Genomic DNA, 24247 nt, shown 5'->3' on the forward strand with positions numbered 1-24247 from the left:
AGCACATCAAATATATTGAAATCGATTGTCAATTTTTGACCTTATAGTTGTGGTCTATTACTTATTACGATGATAAATGCAGTCCATTACTTCTTACTGCTTTCGAAAATCTTATCTCAAAAGTCAAGATGACTTCATATAACCCACCTTGACTCTGAAGGGGTTCTTATCTTCGAAGTTAAGATGACTTCGTATAATTTACACCCCCATCACTTGCCCATTTTCCTTACATCGATAATTTAATTACCTATCACTGCCTACCATAATTTGTAGGGTACTCACCCCCTTCCCATTCATCACCTATATATATATATATATGTATGTATGTATGTATATATGTATATGTACACACACACGTGTAAATGCTTTGTACATTACAATTCAAGTATTTTGCAACAAATTTCTTCACATGTTAACAATCAACAGAGTCAGGTGACAAAATTCACAAAAAATAAATAATAAAGTACAGTGTTTACCATTAGTTTTCAATTTACTCCACTTTTAAAATAAAATAATACAATAACCATCAAACAAAATCGTATATATATTTGTAATAATAATTCAAAGCTAATATTTATTGTGCTTAGTTTAGTTTTTTTTTTTTTTATTAATTTTATTAATACTCCCTTAGATTTGACCAAATATTAACCTCAAACATTTTTCGAAAATAAGTATTACTTAGGTCCATTTTCATAGATTAACAAAATCATGAAACCCTAGTTTCAGAGTGCCCCTTTTTTAAAGACCATGGGTTGATTTTATACATGAGTTATATATATATATATATATATATATGTTGAATTCATACAACATAATCGACTAGTTACACGAATTAGAGAATGAAAATTTCTCTCTTTACAACAATCTTTCTCTCTATTTATATAGTTTATTTTTTTGGTTTTATTTGTTTCATTTTAGAGAAGTCAATCTCTTTTTGTCTCGCAGTTGCAGAAAGATCTTTAATTTAAGATTCACTCGTATATTTGGCCAAAGACAAAGAAAAGAAAAAAACTTTTATATCAATTGTCCAGCCTCACCTTCACCTTCTATTTTCTTTATTGCAGAGGACTACAAAAACCATCATTTGTTTGTTTAGGGGCTGTTTGCGAAAAGTCTGGCAATCTAAAATTTATATATATATAATGGGTATTTTGGTCACCTAATATGAGTCTTATGTAGCGGTTGAAGAGGGATAGTTGATTTCAATGGAAAAGTAAGCGTAAATATGTCATTTGAGTACTTAAAGAAAAAAGTTAGTTAGTAAAAGGAGGGTAAATATATCATTTGAATCATTAAAGAAGTGAGTCAAACCAAAGTTAAAAAGTAAGAATGTCTTTTTACATGTAAAAAATAATCTGACGCATCTGTCAATTAACTTTTAAGGTGTGAGTGAAAAACGGAGCAAAAATTTGTAATGTGAGTGAGAGTTATTTTTCAAAGATATTCGAGGGTGATATTTAGCCAAATTTCAGGAGATGTCAGTGAAATTATCCTTTTTATTTTTTTAATTTATTTTAAAGCAAAGCAAATATATTATTGATTAAAAAGGATAATACAGATAGGTGGGCTTATAGAGAAAATAAGCCCACAAAACAAGCAGACAATCAAAGGTGGCCCAGCAAAAGAAATAAGAAAACAAGAAGGCCGAAGCCCCAAAAACCCAAACAATGTTCTCCCAAACTGACAACTAAAAATGCAGAGGAAGAATGCTACTACGTATTTACAGAAGCACTAGACAATTCTTGCAGAATCAGAACTGATACGGGTTAGATATGTGTCCCAAATGCCTAAGAAATGTTATGAATTTAAATATATATATTTTATAAATCGGATACAGTGGAATATTTTCAGAATACGACTAAATAAAATCGAAAATCATTTTATAAAAAAATAAGGGTCTTGTTGTAATAATAAAAGTTCATTATTTAAAAGAAAATAATGAAGAATTTTAAAACTAATTTTTTTTTTTTCTCTTCTAAGACTTGAACCTGACCTCCCTTTAAAAAGTAAGTGGCTGATATCGCTGGGCCATTAGTCCGTTGGTATTTAAAAATTAAATTGATACTAATGAACACTCATCCAAGCGGTGTGAGAGAAAATAGAAAAAAAATAATAATAATAATGGAAATTCGGAGTCTAATAAGGAATGTATTAAATTATTAATTTAATTCCTTCAACTTCTAGGGTTAGGATTTTTTCTTTTGAGATAATTTAATTTTTAAATAACTTTTATAGCCTATATTTAAAAGTTCACGTATTCAGAAAGTATAAGGTGAAAAAGCACCCTAACATTAAAGATTAACTGGTAAAACATTAAAGATTAACTGGTAAAATCAATCATATCTAATTGTGTAATTTAAAAGAAAACAATCATTCACCTATAAAGATAGAGTTAAACTTAGAAGTATTAAATATTATTTGATGGAGTGCAAAGGCATAAAAGGTAGAATGCCAATGTCTCTCATTCATAAATTTATGCTACTTATAATTTATAAATAAATTATTTTAAAAAAATCATCAATTATCACAGGAATTTATTTTTATTGAATTATATTTTAAAAAGTAAAGAATTTGCATCATAGGCTTCATAGCCAATGTTGGAAAAAAAATACACTGATACGAGCCTGATAGGCTCATAAGTCATACCGTGTTAATTCGTCCAAAACCTACTACATAGCTTAAAAACATCCAATCCACACGAGAATCGAGATTCCTCGCCCCCAATGGTCGATGAATCTAGACCGTCGAATTAGTTTGATTGCATTTACTACGTCTGACCCCCTAATTTCATTTCAGAAATTCCAATTTATTTATAAAAAAAACCCAAATTCAAATATGTTTTGTCCAAACAGGGCCTAAATATCTTTTGTCTTTATTACCTACTCCATGTAATATATATATATGTACGTACACGCTCACACTTTTTCTCTCTGCGCCAACCCTTGCAATTTTCCGGTTTCTTTTCACAAAAGCTGCCGTGGAATATAGACACCCAGCAAGGTAATCTCTCTCTCTTTCTCTGTATGTATGTATGTATGTATGTATACATATACATATATATATATATATATATCCGTGTATATATAAATATAGTAATATAGGGTTTTGTTGACTACTTGTCTCAGAAACAAAAACCCTTAGAACTAGCTTGCTCTGATCTCAAGAATGGCGGTGAAACCTTCAAGGATGGAGAAGAAGATCAAGTACGACCAGAAGTTGTGCGATCTTCTTGATATGTACTCTCAGATCTTGATCGTGTATGCAGACAACGTCGGATCAAACCAGCTTCAGAAAATACGCCAGGGTTTGCGTGGTCACTCGGTGGTGTTGATGGGTAAGAACACTATGATGAAGCGTTCCATCAAGATGCATGTTCAGAAGACCGGTAACAATGAGTTCCTCAGTCTCGTGCCTCTTCTTGTGGTACGTCACGTTTTTATGTCAACTTTCTAGGTGTTTTGTGGGTTTTTCCTGGGCTTTGGTCTGTTTGGTTGGCGAGAAAGCGTGGGAAAGAAAAGAAAACTAAATGATCTGCTACGCGCTTCTTTTTTTCCCCTTTTTTGGTTACTTGGGACTCAAGAGATTTTTTTTTTTTTTTTTTTTTTTTTTTACTTGGTTAATATATTATGTCACTGCTCGATTTTTATTCTCTCTCTAATATTATATCACTGCTTGATTTTTAATTTTTTGGCTCTATTTCTTTTTCTTTTTTTTTTTTATAAATATCTTATTTGGTTGATGTATTATGCTACTGATCGATTTTTCTTCTCTCTTTTGGTTTGAGATTTATTTATTTATTTATTTTTGTTTTTGTTTTTGTTTTTGCAGAAGATATGGAATGGTTTTCTTTTTTAGGGTTTAATTAATTTCTGAAAATAAGATAGAAAGTGAAAAAGGGCTGAAAAAGTTTCTAAAATTAAAATTTCAGGATGTGTTTCCAGTTTTCTTTCAAGAAAATATTCTAAACATTCTACCAATTTTTTGTTCCAAAAATACAAGGCAATCCTCAGAAACACTCCCAAATGTGCACTTAATTTTTTGATTTATCTGTTGTCTCAGCAATCAATTGGAGGATATTAGTTTGATTATTGTTCTTTTCTCAAATTTTGTAGGGTTGGGTTATTTAATATACTCACTCTGCTCCTGTTGATGATGCCTAGTAAATAATTTTCTCCTTTTGAATTAGGGTAATGTGGGATTGATCTTTACAAAGGGTGATTTGAAGGAAGTAAGCGATGAGGTTGCAAAGTATAAGGTATGGTTATTAGTGCTACTACTATGATTAATATTGTTAATGTATTTCTATTTTTGTTTTTGATAGAGTGGTTTTTTGTGATAAGCATGTTGTAATGTTCACTTTAGACTGATTTATTATTAATTGATCTATTATTGCATTAGTTTCTTGATCTATCATTGTCAGTTTTTTGTGATAAGCATGTTGTAGTGTTCACTTTAGACTGATCTATTATTGCATTAGTTTCTTGATCTATTATTGTCATTAGTTTCTTGATTTATCTATTATTGTTTTTCTTTCTTCAATTTGTTTCCTTTTAATTGCGAATCATGCATTACAAGAATGTGCATCTTTGTTAGTCATGTCTGTCCTTCCTTATTCTTAATCTTATAAGTTAACCACAGCTCGCTATATGTGCAACTTCAAATTACATTATGATGCTTGTACATGTATTTATGCTACTAGGTATGCATTAGTATAATGTACTGTCACAATATATGCATTTAACTCAAATAGTTGGAGAGCAGCAATAAATCAGAAGATAAAAGGTGTAAAAGAATGTTTTTTAAACATGGGTATTTCTTGTTGTCATGTTTTAGCACATGCTTGACTCCCAATTTTCCCTAATTTCGGGGAAAAACTGAAAAGGGGTTTAATTAACCTGAATATATAGGTGGGTGATAAGTCGAAATTCGGTGTACTACATGTATTTCTGATTTCAACTTTGTTGGAGCTGGACCTGAAGGAGTAGAACATGATTGTACTATTTGAGGATTGAGAGCTGAAGCAACCATAATCTTTGTATTTGGTTTTAACCACAATAAAGTTTATTTCATTGAAGCACTTATTCAGATATTATCAGTTTAATTAATCCCATGCTTATGTGAAAACTTAGGAAATCCAAGTTCTTGCTTTGTTCTTAACTAGCAAATGAACTATTTGTGCTTGAGAAATATGTTTCTGTTCGAGGACATACAGTTTACTTGTCATAAATGACATTCAAGTTTTGACTACAATCTGTAAGAGTTTTCACTAGTAGTTTTTCATTAGTTTGGTCTATCATCAACTCTGCTATACCTTAATTAGCTCTCCTTGGTAGTTAGTATTGTTAATTTCATTAGTCGAATTTACAAATTGGGATGTACGTTGGTCACATTATTTTGTCTATTCTGCAATTTCATAGCTGTTACTGCTCATTTCATGGCTAGTTGATTTTGTAATATTTAGTATAAGCTCACGGAGTTCTAATATTTTCTTGAACAGGTTGGAGCTCCTGCACGTGTTGGCCTGGTTGCTCCGATTGACGTTGTTGTCCCACCCGGGAACACTGGACTGGATCCTTCTCAGACTTCCTTTTTTCAGGTTACATATTCGAACTTCTAGCACCACTGAATTTCTGCTATACTTGTAACCCTTTCACTTTTCAGGTGCTTAACATCCCAACGAAGATTAACAAAGGCACAGTTGAAATTGTCACTGCTGTGGAGCTTATCAAGAAGGGTGACAAGGTGGGCTCTTCTGAAGCTGCCCTTCTTTCGAAGCTAGGGATAAGGCCATTCTCCTACGGTCTCATAGTCGTCTCTGTCTATGACAATGGTTCTGTATTCAATCCTGAGGTGCTTGACCTCACAGAAGACGACCTTATTGAGAAATTTGCTGCTGGGGTGTGCATGATTACCTCTCTGTCAATGGCTGCCGCATACCCAACACTTGCTGCTGCACCTCACATGTTCATTAATGACTACAAAAATGTTCTGGCTGTTGCAATGGCAACCGAGTATTCCTTCCCAGAGGCTGAGCAAGTGAAGGAGTACTTAAAGGTTTGCATTTGGCACTATAAAATCTGTCTTTGTTTATTTTTTTACAGCAATATCTCATTTAAATAACAAAATTGCAGGACCCAAGCAAATTCGCAGTTGTTTTGGCTCCAGTCGATGCTGTTGATTCTGGGACTGCTGCAGCTCCTCCCGCCAAGGAGGAAGCAAAGAAGGATGAGGAAGAGGAATCTGAAGAAGAAGGCTTATTTGGTTTGTTTGATTGAGTTGTCCACGGACTGCTAGATGGAGTAGGGTAGCAGACCGAACTTATATTTTGCTATCATGTTTGCTTATGACATTTGGGAAACACTGGATTTAATTAGAAACAACATTTCTAGCTTCAGTTATTTCATATTCTAATCATATGCTTTTTCATTTGTGATAGTTCTATTTTAAAGCCACTGCAAATTTGTGGTTGAATCAAAACCCTAGGTAGTGGCGATTTGTTCCCTCTTCTAATTCAATTCTTGTCCGTTCATCTTTAGATGGCTGGCATTTTCAGCAACCTCTGGCACTGTTATACATATCTATTTATCACAATGTTCATGATCTCTTTAAGGAAAAAAAAATAAGTTCATGATAATGTCATTTTGGCCTAAGTCACACAATTCTTTCAAACGGGTGCCGCTCTCGGCTCCGTGCACATTTTCAATAGATATCTTGTGATGGTTTTCTCGAAATTCTCGGTTCGTAGGGTTATGGATGAGCCTACAAGTCTCTCACTTCTACACTGTTATTGCACATAGATATTCAATTTAATCAATTTTCCTTGCATTTGGATCTTACATACAACATTTTTATCAATACACCCGGTGCAGGATAATATAACAATTCTAAAAACTAGTGATTCTCTGTTTTAATTTTAAAAAGGATAAATCTGTTCCTTGTGTGAATTAATTACACCTATGTTCATCCATCGTCTTCTTTTTCTTACATTACTTTTATACTCTAGAAAGTTCTTGTTATTTTCATAAAAGATTTTTAGCATGAACAATGAATTACCTAAATAAAAACAGATTTTATCGGATTAAATTTAAAGAAAACATTTGCTCGCTCGAGTAATGTTCCATGGGGTTGGCTTACACCCGGACTGCTAAATGGCGGTACCACCACTCCTTGGTCTTCTTACTCAACAAAGGGAAGCCATGGCACACACAACCCATCCAGATACTGTCAAGAGACTGACATTTGGAAATGAATCAAAATTACTTTATTGCTAAAATGTATGTAATAGCTCTGCTATCAATAAATTCTGTTACAAGTGACATTTGTATATTACATTTATCAGTTTTTTCTTGAAAAATAAAGATATATATATATATATTTATATGATTGGAACTAATGATAATAGATATGTCAGCAGCGGCAACTCTTTGCTGGCAACTGGCTAATACCACATCTAGAAGTCTACCAACTGTTCTCTCCATTACTCCACATCTGATGAAAATAGACTGAAGCAATTGTGCCAATGCACTGATATCTGCATTTACAAAATGAAAATGTAGCCTATAAGAATAAGGCTAACCTGTAAAGCAAGAAAGAGAGAGAAGCATATATTTAACATGCATTGATGTCACAAAATGTCGTAACTCCCTATCCAATATCTAAAAGGACCCCAAAGCTTTCATGGAACCAAACAGAGAAAACTTGACCCCCTCCCAAATATAAATGGGCTCGTGCAGCCATCCTTAGAAAACTCGACCAGCAAATTAGCCAAGCAATGATAATTTTGGCCAAATATTGCAGTGTTAATAAGTATTTTATAAGTATTTTCCAATTTTAAAATATCTTGTGTCAGATTCCTTCCACCACCAATACCCCATATCACAAGTATTTGGTCTTGTGACATTGAACAACATCAGTGACAGACTGACGGTGTTGATTGTGTTCATTCTGATCATCTTGAAGAATGAGATGTGAAAAATCTAGGTTGGCAGGGTGGCTATTTTTGCCGAGGAAGAAAACATATTGGTTCTTACTGTTAAGAAATGAGTAAACCCCAGAAGCAGAGTGGTATCAACTGCCGTAACAGGTATGGAAGAGGGAGTATCAACACAAACTTAACTTCAAATGGCAGCTTAAGAAACAACTCTAAAAGCAATACCTTCTAACCTTTAAATTCAGAGTAAGCGAAGAAGTGAAAACGGAACATTCACCACCACCATGCATGAGAATAACCATGAGCCCATGTACTTATGTCCTGAACTACTGAAGGCAATTTCGAAATACGCGAAATCCCTGTTCCAGAACAATTATAATAGTGAGCCAAAAAATAAATAGTCCAAGCTATCTCAGAAGATAACTTTGTAATATTTTGGCAGATTTAAGTCTAGGAAACTTAGATTTATCTTTATATACCTGCAATGCAAAAGTAATATCTGCCTCGTCTACTTTTAATGTTACTCTTCTTAATTTATCTTCTCTAGATTGACCAAGTTTGAGAAGCCCCTGCAATTCGAAAAATGTCCCATTAGTTTGCCGATTTCATTATTTTTTCCAGTTGGTAAGCTGGTATTAGATCCTGAAATTTAGTTCAAATGAGGTTTATGTGCTCTGATATAAATCTTTGTGAAGATAATTTATGTCAAAGGATATGAACCTAATCAGCAAATGTAATGTCTTTTGCTCACCTGGTCACCTAGCACTCTGCACATGCTAGAAAGTTCCATGATTCCGACTGGTGGGATTAATATTGATTTGCAAATATCCATGTAAAATTTACTGAGCTGCATCCATATAGAAAACTCACAAATCAGTCTACTATTTTATTCCAAAGTCTTTTACTGTCAATACTGATAGGAAATATACCTCCCCTATGGTTGTATCCTTCTTTCCCCTACGGAATAGTTTCACAGCTGAACAAAGTATAATCTGCAGCATGAACACATAATTAAAAAGTTCAAAGACATATTTATAGTAACTAAGCAGTCAAAAAGTGATGAGCTAAAAGGCCTCAATTATATGGCATATGTTGTTTTGGGATTAACTTGGGTTCAAACCTAAGGGCTAACTAAATAAGAAATTTGTAGCAAACTCAAGCTCATGCAGATTGGGTTGGCTGCAATAAGTACTATGCCAAATATCTTATGATGTATCTAAAACTTCTCATGATGACCATCAATTACAAGCACCACAAGGCATGCCAAGATTAAATAAAAAGTTTGCAGACATCTATCAAAATGCAACACATATTGTAGGTCATGTTATGTATGTTATTAACTTATTAGCAAGAACCTACCTGTTGGTGTTGTGGAAGAGATTGTATAGTATCAACTATTGGTGATCTATACGTCTTTGACAAAGCAGTGGCCATGTGATCAACCCTCACCTGTAACAGGTTCCAAAACTTGTAAGAATAAAGAAGACAATAATTGACATAAAGAAGATATGGAAACTAAATCAGAATAAAAAATTATTATTACTTTTGGTAACTCACCCACCCCTAATTGACCTTTATAGGACTTAAATCTTCAACCTTCCACTTGGAAAGCAGAGGACATATGCACTAGAGCTAAGCTCTCTGGATATGAGAATTATTGGTTTAAAAGCTCACTAGAAATATGAGAAAACAATGATAACGAAATCTGGCAAGAACATTGTTAATGGTACTAAACTAAAGCGTTCAATCTCACTGGCTCCAATTACTACCAATCTTGCACCACAAAACTTAAATCTAATAAATATTTCAATGGAATATTGAGAATAAATAGAACAGCCAACAAAACATATGAAAAATGCTTAAAAGCTATGGCTGAAGGTGAGCACTTTTAGCTTCTTTAGTAAACAAAGTGCTCACAATTTTTTATATTTGCTGCAATGAGCCTGACATTTACTCAAGAGACAAGATTGTATATCATTTTCACAAGTCTATGCTTGGAATGGATAAAGAATGTTTACAATATCAATTTCTTGCTTTGTCAAACTTTCCCGAGCTGGAGTTGTATGTTGATCAAAAAGCACGTTTTCTACTGACGGCATATTTAGATTGCAGGAAGATTCTCTCAGCTCTGCTTCTAGCATCTCAATTGCACTCCTGGTACAAAATTAAAACAGTTAATATTGCAGTTTTTCCTATTATCCAAGCAAAATAACTGTATTCACCAGATCTGTATTTAATACTATTCTAGGTCCTTGGTTTTAGTCATTTCTAGCATTGGATTTAGACCTATCACAGAGCTGTTTGAAAATGCTGTGGTTAAAAATATTGGTTACAGGCATGCAAGAAGTCCTATATTTCCTGTCAGTTCTAATTTATTGGTATAATCACTTTTTCAATAAGAGCAAGGAAGTGCATCATAGATGTACTTCTAGTTCCATGCAAATAAATGAAAATGTAGAAATTGGTACAACCTACTTGCACAGACACTTGCAGACAAATTGGTACAACCCACTTGCACAGACACTTGCAAACAAGTGACTGCTCCTGTTGGACATTGACATACAAAACTTCCTGCACTACCTTCCTAAGTTTTCTTGTTTATTCTACAAAAAATTAATTAAATTCCACACAGAATATGGACTTTTCATATTTATAGAGTTCTAAGTGAATAAACTTTAACATTAAGATCATTGTTCTAGTTGTTATACAGACGTGGATGTAATCACTAAGATGCAATGTTATGAATCCAAACAGTACAAATTTAATTGTGGTTTTAATTACATAGCCATCTCCTTAAAATTATAGTTTATAAGCAGAGTTTACCCAACATTCTAATTCCAGATCTTATGATTACAAATTCAATATAGGTTACACAAAGTGCTTCAACAATTGCAAATCAAAAACCAACCTGCAAATGCATAAAGCTTTCCTCATGTCTCCAGAAGCAGCTGCAACTTTCTGCCATGTTTTACCCATGTCAGTTTCTAAACTTGCACACGTCATGATTTACAATACTGAATTCATGTGCCATATTTTAATAGGTAACGTGTAATAAAGTTCAGAAATAGTGATGCTTCATGCTTTATGTTAAGAGAAAATAGTTTCTCATAAGATGATATTCAATTAAATAATAGTACACAGATGGATATTCTCAAAAGTTGATGGCAAAATGTGGAGTGAGGAGAAGCAAACATGATTTGTCAGAAGACAGCTAAAAATCAATGGTGGTGACTTACTCTGGCACAGAGCTCCAAGGCTTGCGATTGAAAGACAGTGTAAGGAAGTACCTGTCAGAACATAATATTGGTCATTCTTAAGTCAATAATGAAAACATTTTACTATTTTTCAGAATTTACAAAATCCAAAAGAACTATGTTCATATAAATGATTCCTATAACACAGGTACTTCAACTTGTTGAATCTTGTGATGTTCCAATGGTACATAAAGAATAAGGCAAGAGAGAACTTTACTGGATTACTGGATTCCAAGTGAAATTTTATTAAGATCATTGAGCTGTTCAAATATCATTTAACTTGTATTTAGGACTGCTAGTCTATGTTCACTTTTTGTGGCTTCAAACCTTACATTTTTTATTCAGAAAAAATAAGAATTCTTTAGCCAGACTCAATGGGATGAGTGCAGCATGTTAAAGCAGACCTTCTTGCAAATGTGAACCTGACGAACTGAGAACATTTACAGCCAACCTGAATGAAAAATACTGATAAGTGAATGAAACATTCTCATTTATTCCAAGTTCTATAAGATTTATGTAACATAATTAATCAACAAGGCATGGAATTTCATTTGTTGCATCATAGGGGAATCTGGGCCATATTTATCTTTGAGCTAAGCTGTCTAAAGGTGTTTTTCTTCAAGGAAAAACAATGTCACAGTTGGTCTTCCTAATGATATTGCATGGACTAAAGAAAAGTGCTTGCACTTGTTAATGGATATTTAAAAAAAGCAGCACAACATTTACCGTTAGTCTCTGTTGAAGAATCGTGATGATCTGATCCTTGTAGTAGGCCCGAAAAGTTATAACCGCAGGCTTGCCTAGCATAAGAAACCAGTAGAACCAAAGAGTAAGTACTATTCTTAAACAGCAGAGCAAATATTAGAACCAGTAGTGCTCAATGCCTCCTAAGGTTGCTTATTGGGGATAAGGAAAAGGAGGAATAAACAGCTAGGAGATTTAGAATACAGCCAGCTATAAAATCATCATTCATAGTCGCTGACCTACGACCAGACATGAGACACCAAAACAATTTCTCTTCACTGATGGAATCCAGGAAGATAATTTGGTGACAATTTGAGGGTGCCTTCCCCTACCCGAATAACAACCAAAACCAGGATTGAAGGTATAATTTGGTACAAAGTCTAATACAATTGCCAAGACTTTACCAACTAGGCTGGCTGGCACATTGGCTATGAATCAAGTTTTGAAGAATATAATCAATTCAAATACAAGGCCTAGATAGCATCATATAGAGGTTCTTGAAAAAAGAAACTTCGTCCAACACACCCAATCATATCACAAGGACAATCAATAAAGATTTAACTGATAAAAACAAGTAATGAACTTACAATTCAATGATTGAAGTCTTGGAAGAAATCGATCTGCTAGGTCTATGGCATTGGCTACTCCTATAAAAGCAAATGAATTGTAAGTCTTGCACAAGTTAGCAAACAGTTGTTTTACTTGGAAAACCTGAAGTTCTTGAACTTTAAAGAACAGTGACACAAAAGGGCGGGAAACTTGTAACAATAATTTGCAATATAATACCTATCAATATGCATCTGGAGAATGGCAAAGTTGTAAGCATGAAAAGATCATGCAGCACAGCTCGGTCTCTAGTTATCAAATAATCCAACTCGTCAGCAATAATCAGCCTGTGAAGTTGTGAACAATGAAATCTACTTAGGGACACTGAGTTTAGTAACTAACTGTACAGACAAGATTCCAAGAAAAACTATGATCATATTTGATTCAACATGTACACCAAATATTATATGTAGATGTATGGTGGGATCTATGAGCACACATGGCTGAGGGAATGCAAACTTACATCATCTTCATGCCAGTTGATTGCTGCTTTTGAGAAAACAAATTCTGAAGATGCTGCAAGGGTGAATTAGAACCATTTGTTTTCTTCCGCAGCTGGTTCTTCTCTAGTATCTGCCAAAGCTAACAGAACATAAGCATTTGTGCCATTGCAGTGCTGATGCACATAAAGAAAAATGCTACAAATTTCACTACCTTGCTAAAAATTTCGGAAGTGTGTGCAAGAGAAGTACAATTTATGGCTAAAACATCTGGTGGCTGAAATCCTTCCTGATAGCAAGAACAATGATTAAATTAGTATACAGAAAGTAAACAATCCCACATCAAGATTATTAAGAAATTTATATGCAAGCACGGAACCAACAATCTTCCTTCTTGAGAAACCCGAACAAGCATGTAAATAATGTGCAATATTGAGATCATTAAGGGATTTCGATAACGTTTCTCTGTCCAATTAAATGGTATTTCCCAAAAATCAATAGAAGATATACATAGCAAAAGCTAAAAGGTAATGTCTTATTGCCAGTAAATAAAAGTGAATTTGCCAACAAAATCAACTTTACATCAACTAACAACAACCATTGGAATGGATTAAAATGGAGTTTAAACTTTTCAGATCTATTTATAGCACATTGCCATGTTCTAAACTATTCAAACTTAAAAATTGACATAAAATGTATTGATATAACTGACAATCATAAGTGTAAGTAATAATTAGCCCTCTTGTAGAATAAAAAGAAAAAGAAAAAAAGAACGAAGATAAGTTCAGCAATATCTTCACCTAATTATACACTAAATTGAAGAATGCAAGAATGTGTAAAATGATTGAACTATTCCAATTTTGCACTTAATTAGTGCTGGCATAATAATTGAAACAATACCAATTTAACAGAAGAATCAATAAAGGGTCATTAACGCACCTCCTTTGCCCAATCAATCAAAGACTCTTTAACTCTTTCCATCGACAGTGATTTCCCGGTCCCCGGGCATCCACACACATACAAACTCCCGGCCTTCTCTTTTTCTATGCATTGCTTACAGAACTCCAAAACTCTTCTCTGCTCATTTTCTCTGCACACAGTCATAGATGGCACGGTCGATACATGCAATGCCTCCTTCACTGCACTCAACTGTACCGGATCTGCGTACAAATCAAAAGCGAACCTAAATTAAAGCCAAATGCAACACATATCACCAAATTAAAACACAAAGAAAGAACATACATACACCTATATGATCACCAACATAATTACAGTTTAAAATTAAACTTGCCTCTCGGATTCCATTTTGGTTTATCGAGAAAACTATCTGACAATCTTTTCACCGGCAATTTGGGCGATTTCTCGCAACATTCTTCCTGCATTTCCTGCAAATTATTGTAAATCACTCATGAAAATTACTAAAACGAATCATGATATTGTTAGATAATGAGTGAAATGAGAATTTATGATGAGATCGAAGTAGTGGACTCACGTTTGCGGGAGTGTTTGGGCTGTGATTGATGCATCGGCGAGGCGATTTCCACTTCATCGGAGAACAAGACCTGGGCGGATTTCTCGAATAGATCGGACTGCCTTGCAGAACGGAATCGGATCTCAATCTCCGTTTCGGAGTGGTGTCGGCATTGGATCTCTCAACTTTGAGACGTAACGTTTCATTCAATTCGTTGCTGTTATTGAATGGAGATGAGACGATGGTTGGCATGGTTGAACTAATTGGAAAATGAAGACGGCCACGATATTCAGTAACAGCGATCTCGTTCGTCAAGATAATAGGTACAAGATGATGTGTATATAATGTACGCATATGTATATAAATAATGTTGATGTGTTTTAGCGGGAAATGCAGGACCATAACAATTGCGTTTTCCCGCCATATATTTTTTTTGTATTCTTTTCTTTTCGATAGGCTGTATTCTACTTGGATACAACTTTTAATTTTTTTCCCCCACTTTTTCTTATATATATATATATTTTTTTTTTGAGAGGGGGGAAATTTCTCTGACACCTAACAAAAAAAAAAAAAAAGCTTATGTTGATGTGTTCAGGTTTTCACTTCACCTAACTTAAACACATTTGCTTTAAAAGTTTAAAGTAAAAATTAAAAAAAAAAATTATAGTAATAGAATTTTAGTTAAGGAAACAAAATAAAAAAAATTCGGTAATTTCTGACTAATTTGAGAATGAGGGAGTAATTTATGAGTCATTTCTCAAAAGGTACTTTTAATTTGAAACACAAGGAGTTTAAGATTTGAGTTCTTTTCAAAAGGATGAATTTTATTATGTTTTACAAATTTTCAAATTCTAATAATATAATTTGGTTATTTTTTATCATATTATCTGAGAGATTTTATTTATGTTTAATACATAGTTATATATATTAATATTTTTTTGATATTTATTTATTAGTGCAATATTACAATTTGGATAACTCTATGCAACTTTAGATGTGATGAGATGTTAAAAACTTGAGTTTAATGATGATTAGCTCGCTCAACTTACACCCAAGTTTCATTCCCAACTCTTTCGATAATTGCTTAATATATGTGGATGGAACTACAACCACACTTACTTGGCGACGGATTTTAGGAAGCTCTTAGCGGCCCGACACAATCATTTACAATCATTTTTGAAAAAAAGAAGAAAATAACAATTACTTCATCGGTCCCAAATTAAACGTTCTTTTTTTAAAATATAACTTTTTAAAATGATGAGTTTTAATGTATAAATTTTTGGACAATATTTAAGTCGTGAAAATTTACGACATATTTACCGTTGATGTGGACCAATAATAAATAGATACGTCATATTTTAATTATCAGATCATAAGTACGATTTACTAAGTGAATATCTACCCATTAAATCGTACTTATGATCTGGTAATTAAAATAGAACGTGTGAATATCTACCCATTAAATCGTACTTATGATCTGGTAATTAAAATAGAACGTGTCTATTTATTATTGGTCCACGTTAACGGTGAGTAAGTTGTAAATTTTCACCTGTGATGACCTATGATTACAGTGGGTATGTGATTATTTACTTTTTATAAGTTTAAAGGTTAAATTAGTAAAGTCAAAAAAAAAACACTACTTTGACTTTTCAAGCATGACATTTATTTTAGAACTTTATTCTAGAGCAGTAAAAAATGAAAGGGCAGTAATTTATTTTAGATATGGACTGCTATTGCTCCAATATGCTAAGGTACACTTGATTGGGCTCATTTACAATCAATTAGCATTGGGAACTGGGCCATCTATGGAGCGGCTTGTACACGTTGGGCTTCAAATTAGCTTAGTGTGTAGATCCCGTCTACCTATTGTTTGGGCCAGTTATGATCTGATCCAACAATCTGAATTGAAGATGGGTTCATCTAATCGGTTAGAAAGTTCTATTCGGGTAGCAGTTCCCATCTATTGGTTAGATGAGTGGGTAGAATTAGATGAATTATGAGATTCTTCGCCAACTGTCTCAGGATGTCTCGACTTCTTCCGCTGCACCATGCCTGATATCTTCGTCTTTAAGGTTTTTTTTTTTTTTTGAGATTCTTAAGATTAGCATTGACATTCTTAAGATTAGCGTAGTTTTGGGCTTCATATTAAGATTCGGTGTTTGGTGTAACGCGTGGCACATAAATGGAAAATTATCATGTGTAATATGTAATGTATATTTTTATACTTCGTTTGATCTCAATCATTAGGCACCTGTTTGTGAACTGATATAAAATTAACATATGCAAGAATGTCACTGCCACTGGTGCAGTTATATCAAAAACCAACAAAAAGCTCATTCCCAGAGGGTTAGGGTTTTGAGCTATAACACAAGGCGCTTTTTGTTTATTATACGAAAAGTAGAGTGATTAGCTAGACTAGTAAGGTCACGGTACATGAGACTCATATTATTATGGGTTTGGTTTGTTGTACGTAAACTTTATGCCTATTATTTCTTTATTTCAAATTCGTGACATGGAGATTGCAATGAAATAATTTTATCTTTTTGTAAAGGTTTGTGAAACTAGCTCATAATGTTACTAAAAAATTTGTGAAATATTTTAAATTATTTCAACATATATATATATATAAGAAATCAACAAGTTCATATTCCTATTTATCCATTTTCCTGCATTTTATATTTTTCATTTAGTTTAAGAAAAGTACTGGTGGACTAGACTATTCAAATCTGGTTATTGCCAACTCCAATTGGTTATGATTTTTTTTATTTTTTATTTTTTGATGTTGAGTAATGTCAAGTCTCTTAGAACACTTTATAATTTACCTTGAACATGTTTAAAAATTTGTCTCTGCACTAAATAATAATAATAAAAAAAATTTCTTCAAAGGCAGTATGTCCCAACGGGATTTGAATAATCAGTTAAGATTTTAAATTTGTATATATGAATTAATTGTTGTATAACAGTCGTTTCTTGCATTCCAAAATGTCAATAGGTCATTTGCCAAGGTCAACCCTAGTCAACCATGTTAGAAAAAAAATGTAGGGTACAAATGTCATATATTGTTAGCTTTACAAATGGTAATTAAGCATTTAGTACACCAGGGCTGAAAATTCTCCCTTCATAACTACAATTAACTCACAAAAATAATAGTAGTAATTTAAATTTAAATGGCAGTGAGTGGATAATTCCAAAAAAAAAAAAAAAAGACTTTCCATATTTCACCAACAATAGTAATTTCAATGACTAATAATTAACTAATTACTGTGGGTTTAATAACGAACCCACTAATCTCTCCACCCCTCTTTCGACTTTTGTCTGATAGAGGAAGCTCAGGAGTTACAGCCATCTTTGATTCTCATCCGTTGGATCAACTTTCAAATCAAAGGTTATCAATCAGCCCATCTATAAGCTCATCACAAGTATGATCACCACCTGTTTGTCCAAACTATTCTCCTTACAAGCTGAGAGAAGGCAAAAAAAAAAACACAACCCTTAATCAAAGCTAGTCTTGAAGCAATTTTTGTTGCTTAAAAACAGTTCTTTCCCTTCTTGTTTAATTAGCTCTCCTTTCATGGAAGGTGGAAGTGGAGGTGGAGGTGGAGGTGGAGGTGGTGGGGGTTTAGGGTATGTGAATTTACAAAACGACCCTCCTTATCGACCTAGTCCTCCATTAACAGCCATAGATAAGTTCTTGTGGGGTGGTGGTCAAAACCATTGTTTCTCGCAGCAACCAACTCTAAAAGATGTGAACAACAACGGAACACTCAATTCTGCAAATTGGTTATGTGATTTTTCTTCTTCTAGTGGTGCAATTGGTAGCTATGGAGTTGGGGTTTCGTGGCCGAGACAACACGAGGAGTTTCGTTTTGTTGACGGGCTTTTTCTAGATGGAGAGACTCTTAACTGGACAAACGAGATAAATCATAACTTGTGTTTGAAAGAAGAAACTAAAGTGACGCAGAAAATTTCGAAAAAGAGAGTGAAAGGTGGCTCTTCTACAACTTTGATCAAAGGGCAATGGACAGATGAAGAAGACAGGTCATATATATATATATATATATATATATATATATATAGGTTTTTTTTTCTTAATTTTCTTTGAATTTGTTAACCCATGAATATATATATTAGTTGGTTGATCTTCCACCATAGTATAAATTCAGTCAATACTAAAATATTGTATAAATTTGTTTTATGAAATAAGAAAACTGCTTAGGTTAGTGAAGCAATATGGGGTGAGGAAATGGGCTCAGATAGCTGAAAAGATGGTTGGTCGAGCCGGAAAACAGTGCCGGGAGAGATGGCATAATCATTTGCGCCCGGATATCAAGGTTCTTTTCATTTGCTTTAATTCTTCTGGAGTTTTGCAAAGACACTTTTCTCTTTTCTGTCGTGATTTCGGTCAACTTTAGTATTGTATAACTAATTGTCAAGTTATCTAACTAGCTTCTTTGTACCTCTCTACTATATGATTGTTAGATTCTAAGTAGATTCCTATATATTCTGAGTATCTTAGAACCGAGATATATTTGGTTTTGTTGCTTGTTATACGGAGTAATTATTTTCAAGTAGTTTACCCAAAAAAAAAAAAAAAAACCCTAGTTAATTTTCCTTTTTTCCCAAACAAATTGTTATATATATACTATAAAATATTGAAGATATGAGGTGTTGAGGATTTATATATAAAGGAGTTGTATTTGTTCATCTCTAGTTTTTTTTCGTCTTCTTTCAATATTTTCTTTTTGGTGATGATCAGTTAATTAACTTCCATTCTTAATTAAAACAGCCTAGGGTTTTGTTTTATAGATCACGAAATTTGACATGCAATCCTAAGGTGAGTTTCGTGTCCGTTCACACCATCTCACACCCTTTCTTCCGTTATTCCATGTATCCATGAGATCTATATACTTGTTCATGTTCAGTATATGGTTTTTTGTTTTATTATCTTCTTTTTTTTAATTTTTTTTTTTATTGCCAATAAATAAATATAAAATCTCTTTAGGGTTTTGTCTTCCTTCTTCCATTCTTGTTTCAATGTTCATTTCCATGTGATTTGGGAAACTTTTTTCTGACAAAGCATCTTGATTGTTATAAAAGTCTACACCTTTAAATATTTCCATATATGGGAAAGTTCTTCTTGGAGCTATATATATTACTTGTTCTTTTATTTTTATTTTACTCAAATTGTTAATTTATATGCATCTGTTGCATGCATTTCAGAAAGATAGTTGGAGTGAAGAAGAAGAGAGGCTGTTGATTGAAGCTCATGAGAAGGTTGGGAACAGATGGGCTGAAATTGCTAAGCGAATTCCGGGACGAACTGAAAATTCAATAAAGAACCATTGGAATGCCACAAGGAGGAGGCAGAATTCAAGAAGACCGAAGACTAGGAAACCACAATCAGGCCAAAATGGAAAGACTCCTCAATCATCCATATTACAAGACTACATCAGAAGCAAGAATAATAATCCGAACGATATCAATACTACTTCAACCACCATTAGTACCCAAAGCACCAACATGATCAACTCCCCCACCGCCGTGTCAAACCAATTCACTGACCTTTCTCTCCCCGAACTATCTGAATCCCCCATTGACGACGACTCTCCACCATTCATGACTCATACATATGATGATGAACTGAACTTCATGATGAATTTTTTTAATAATGACAACAAAAAAGTCATGGATACAGTGGAAGTGATCAATATATCCAACGATGATGGTGTCAATAATTCTTCGGCCTTAAACCACCCTCCCGAGTTAGGGCTACACAGTGGTGGTGATCATTTGCTCCATGAAATGGTTCAATGTGGCTGCTCCTCTACAGATCATGTAGACCAAAACATGTATGTACATGCCCAAAAGAATGAGACTTCCAAAACCCATCTGTATTCTGATCTTTGTCTCTCCTATCTGCTAGATGGAACCACTTCTTTGCCTTCCATGGATTATTGCTATGATACTCTGAAGATGGACTTAGGTCAAGCTTCTCCAGGTGGAAAGAAAGAGATGGATCTGATAGAGATGATTTCTTCTTCTCAGTTCGGATCCCAAGGTAATAATATTGTTTTGTGATTTAAAGTATACTGGGGACTTCGTTTGAACGGAATAAAAGTAAGAATGATTATGATGATGATGAGTATGGTCTCTTTATTCCCTCCGTTTTTAGGGTTATGTTGCTTAAAACTAATTTTATGGTTGCATGTAGATTTTGGGGTGTAGAAAACTAAACTATTTGGCTCACTTTAATTTAATTGGGAAGAATGGTTGAAGAGAAAAAATTGTCAGATTAAAATTTGTTGGTTCATGTTTTGTGGTGGACTGATTTATTTTGTTCATGTAATGTGTATTCATTTAACAAATACACATTTTGTCAAATTTTTTTTTTTTGTTACTAATTAGTTGCATTAATTGTAACAATTTCTTTTTTCTAATTATTAATCAATTTCTTTTTCTCATTTTCTCAACCGCTTCTTATGATAATCAATTCGTTTTCGATAGAAGTTTTATAATTTTTTTGAAAAAAATACTCCTCGTCTTGTACATCAAAATGGTGTCAGCTGGAATACCATTGATCCCTATGAACAAGAGGAGATCTGGGTTCAGAAAACATACCAACTGGCCCTTGTTGGCTAAGACTGATGAATTAATTAATGCAATAAATGAAACATCAAGATAGGTATTTAATTAATGGTGCATTTGAGTTAAGTTGTTTCCATGTAGCTTTTTGTCAATCATGATCACCACCTTCAATTCGATGATTCTTACAAAATGGATACGGACCGTTAATTTTATGGACATAATGAGAACTCCAAATGATAAATAAATAAACAAATAAACCTACAATAATCCGAAAAGAAAAAAAAAAAATGAAGAAAATCAAACAAACTCATATCAATATACAAGTCCAGTGTTGTTTACCGGAAAAAAATAAAAACAAAAAAGGTCCAGTGTTTAGGTAAAGATATAGAAGTGTACTAACAAACAAATTTGGACAACTATGATTGGGTTGGGCTTTAGGGTTTAGCTTGATTAGACTCTTTTTTTTGTACCACTATGACTCTGTAACCGTTTAGGCCTGTTAGCTTTTGATCGGATTGGGGGTAGTACTCCCAGGCCCAATTATACCTATCGAATTTCCTAAATAAAAAGATAAAAAATTGAAGAAACAACAATTTTATAAGGTTTCAACATGCACCATGGGCTTTATTCACATATAATCGTGAATTTGACGTATGGAAGGACGGTTTTTTGACTACATATATAAGAAAATTAGTAGCAAAAAAGAAAGTAATTGCTTAAGAAAATTAAAAATATAAGAAAATTATCTAAAACTAAAAACTCTCTTAAAAGTATAAAATAAAAATAAATAAATAAACTTTTTTTTTTTTTTTTTTGATAAGTGAAATAAATAAACTTAATTAAAAAAATATTAAAATCTGTCCTACAGGCTTCATTTGCTCTTGTTCCCCATGGTAACTGGTTTTGATTAGAAAGAATGTCGAATGTGAATCAAATGGTTTACATGTGTTTGTGTGTGTGTATATATATATACATAATTTTTTTCAAATAATAATTTCCTTCAATCCCGTTGATTAAACATAGTATTTTAATAACAATTTTTTCAAATGTAATAAAAAATCAGCATCCCATCCGGTTCACACTAGTACTCTTCAAACTTGCATCTTTGTTATACCCTTGCATTGTCGACTTAAAGCGTGCCTAATGGTTGTAGAGTCGACCCCAAAATGTACCGGAGAATTTAGGTCCAGAATTAATTTCCTTTTTGTTTAGTCTGGCACAAAATCTGCCACGTGTCAGTTCTTCCCATGCCAAGAGTTTATATTGTCGTTATATGAGAAGAAAAATAGAAATAAAAAAAATGAGTGATGAGGATAAGACGCTTATGGAGAACTCGCGGTAAAGCCATCTCATGTAATTCTGTATCACAACCTTCACCTCCATCCAAAGGCTCATATTCACCCAATAGGCCCCCCAAAACCGGTATATTTATCTGACCCACATTGCTTCTCTTCTCCATTCCCTCCACCACACCTTTTGACTGATCATTGAGGTGAGCTGAGCAGAGATGGCTTCTCTGAACGTGTTATTCTCTCCGGCAGCCACCCCCAGAAGAGTGTTTGCGGCGTCCGCGGCAAAGAGCTCCGTAGGAAGCAGTGAGGAGAAAGGGCTCTGGGACTGGATCATTGGGGGCTTACAGAAGGAAGACCAGCTGCTGGAGACTGACCCAATCCTCAAGAAGGTGGAGGACAAGAGTGGCGGCACCACCGGCCGGAAGAATTCCGTGGCGGTTCCACAGCCCAAGAAGAACGGAGGCGGGTTCGGTGGTTTCGGAGGCCTCTTCGCCAAGAAATGATCAGTCTACTCTCTCTGTCAAATACAGTTTGTATTGTGTTTCCTTCTCTGCAATTTACACACTCTTCTCCACACTGCATTATATCTAACCATTCTTCATACATTTCGAATCTGCTGCAAAGTAATCTATTACCTTCAAATATTTGGTTAGTTGATATGTTCTACTTTTACAGCAGTATTACTAGAACAAATGCAGTTTCATTTCAGCATATGAACATTTGGTAATGAGTATCACAATTCACTAAGCAAAAGTATAAACAAGAAAAAAAATCATCCAACTGAATAAAAATCCATTTAAGAGACAAATAGCCAACTCGAATGATCAAAATCATGAATTTTTGTCAGTGAAGTTCAGGTTAAAATTTTGAAATATGGTGGAACTACTAAAATTTTTCTTTAAATGAATCTATACATTCAAGATGGTTAAAGTTCACATTAAAATTCCAAACAGAAACTAACAAAATAGTGTGGAGTCTATCTAATTTTATCACACAAAATTCAGATTCAGGAAACGTAGAATACAAAGAGAATACCAGAACTGTAACCTTGATGATGAGACTAAGACATATAACTATACAAAATTAATAAAATAAGATTTTCAGAAGATATGTGATCTGATGTATATCAGCTCAAGATGATTTTGGCACTGACAATGTCTCAAGGGTAACAATCTCTCTCCAAAATGGGCAATTAACAACTGCATTTCACATTGCCTAAATCTAGGTTGTTCCTTTTTCTCTTTAACTATAATCATCATTTTTCAGGTAGACAGAAACCAAAGCTAACCACAGGAAAAAAGAAGAATAAGGAGACACATCCAATAAAAAAAAAGAATAAACTCATCTGAAAGCATTATGTACCACACGCAGCTGCTTAGTTTGCCAAATACTTTACAAAGGAAACTGGAGCTGATTCACTTGCAAAGAATTATACCGTGATCTTCAATACTGGCCAAGGGCCAAGATTTTCTATCAACTGAGAACCGAAAAATGAACTAGCTGCAGAGGTAATCCGTCTTGAAGATTTTTTATGTAACAATGACTTGTTGCCTTTTCTGCATTTCAACTCTGCTTCCAAGGGTGGAGGAAGCAGGTGATTGAGAGCTCAAACATCTTAGGAGTCATGTTGGTTTAGTTACCTGATAAGCACTACTCAAACTGTGAAAATTTCAGCACTCTCTTTCAGTTGAATGCTTCGCAAAAGAAGCAATACTTAAATATAACCTGATAAACAGATATCGGACAAACAGAAAAAAGAAAGAAAAAAATAAAAAAACAACTTTTATATTGGGCATGCCAGGAATTCAAATACCCTCCTGAATAGGAAGAATTCTACCCTCTGAACCTACTTCAAGAAATCATATGCTCGGCAGAAGGACGCTCAAGGATCAGAAAGGAAAATTTTCTTTGTTCACACAAAATCA

At 33.8% G+C, this 24247-nt stretch overlaps 4 protein-coding genes across 4 annotated transcripts; 3 read left to right on the forward strand and 1 right to left on the reverse strand.

Annotated features, from left to right (window-relative positions):
- The first annotated feature begins 3132 nt into the window (after positions 1–3132).
- On the forward strand, positions 3133–6348 carry LOC132268396 (large ribosomal subunit protein uL10-like). The gene is made up of 6 exons (XM_059769249.1): positions 3133–3255; positions 3355–3423; positions 4187–4255; positions 5498–5596; positions 5662–6054; positions 6132–6348. Exons 1-6 carry the CDS (start codon positions 3166–3168, stop codon positions 6273–6275), a joined length of 864 nt encoding a protein of 287 aa, XP_059625232.1. The 5' UTR covers positions 3133–3165; the 3' UTR covers positions 6276–6348.
- Positions 6349–7257: 909 nt separating this feature from the next.
- LOC132269717 (cell division control protein 6 homolog B-like) lies at positions 7258–14799 on the reverse strand. Its single transcript, XM_059770972.1, has 17 exons — positions 14467–14799; positions 14266–14359; positions 13914–14134; positions 13189–13263; positions 12998–13107; positions 12715–12821; positions 12516–12575; positions 11911–11984; positions 11167–11217; positions 10839–10888; positions 9949–10084; positions 9290–9379; positions 8860–8922; positions 8682–8777; positions 8410–8499; positions 8164–8289; positions 7258–7531 (listed from the first exon to the last, which is right to left on the reverse strand). Exons 1-16 carry the CDS (start codon positions 14797–14799, stop codon positions 8257–8259), a joined length of 1683 nt encoding a protein of 560 aa, XP_059626955.1. The 3' UTR covers positions 7258–7531; positions 8164–8256.
- Positions 14800–18016: 3217 nt separating this feature from the next.
- On the forward strand, positions 18017–20523 carry LOC132269718 (transcription factor MYB119-like). The gene is made up of 3 exons (XM_059770973.1): positions 18017–18483; positions 18650–18776; positions 19666–20523. Exons 1-3 carry the CDS (start codon positions 18017–18019, stop codon positions 20521–20523), a joined length of 1452 nt encoding a protein of 483 aa, XP_059626956.1.
- A 1873-nt stretch (positions 20524–22396) lies between these two features.
- On the forward strand, positions 22397–22981 carry LOC132269360 (uncharacterized). Its single transcript, XM_059770524.1, has one exon. It carries the CDS (start codon positions 22538–22540, stop codon positions 22823–22825), a length of 288 nt encoding a protein of 95 aa, XP_059626507.1. The 5' UTR covers positions 22397–22537; the 3' UTR covers positions 22826–22981.
- The last annotated feature ends 1266 nt before the right edge of the window (positions 22982–24247 follow it).

The sequence above is a fragment of the Cornus florida genome, unplaced genomic scaffold (genome assembly GCF_030987335.1).
Source record: "Cornus florida cultivar Cherokee Brave unplaced genomic scaffold, ASM3098733v1 CherokeeBrave_3.0.0_Hap2_Chr08, whole genome shotgun sequence".
NCBI lineage: Eukaryota > Viridiplantae > Streptophyta > Magnoliopsida > Cornales > Cornaceae > Cornus > Cornus florida.

Coding starts and splice junctions, on each gene's coding strand:
- LOC132268396 (XM_059769249.1), top strand. CDS start 3,166: ATGGCGGTGAAACCTTCAAGGATGGAGAAGAAGATCAAGTACGACCAG. Junction 4,256..5,497: donor ATGAGGTTGCAAAGTATAAG/GTATGGTTATTA, acceptor TTTCTTGAACAG/GTTGGAGCTCCTGCACGTGT. Junction 5,597..5,661: donor CTCAGACTTCCTTTTTTCAG/GTTACATATTCG, acceptor TTCACTTTTCAG/GTGCTTAACATCCCAACGAA.
- LOC132269717 (XM_059770972.1), bottom strand. CDS start 14,799: ATGCGTACATTATATACACATCATCTTGTACCTATTATCTTGACGAAC. Junction 12,576..12,714: donor CTCCAGATGCATATTGATAG/GTATTATATTGC, acceptor TTGCTTTTATAG/GAGTAGCCAATGCCATAGAC. Junction 8,923..9,289: donor CTCTTCCACAACACCAACAG/GTAGGTTCTTGC, acceptor TTCATGCTGCAG/ATTATACTTTGTTCAGCTGT.
- LOC132269718 (XM_059770973.1), top strand. CDS start 18,017: ATGGAAGGTGGAAGTGGAGGTGGAGGTGGAGGTGGAGGTGGTGGGGGT. Junction 18,484..18,649: donor TGGACAGATGAAGAAGACAG/GTCATATATATA, acceptor TTATGAAATAAG/AAAACTGCTTAGGTTAGTGA. Junction 18,777..19,665: donor ATTTGCGCCCGGATATCAAG/GTTCTTTTCATT, acceptor CATGCATTTCAG/AAAGATAGTTGGAGTGAAGA.
- LOC132269360 (XM_059770524.1), top strand. CDS start 22,538: ATGGCTTCTCTGAACGTGTTATTCTCTCCGGCAGCCACCCCCAGAAGA.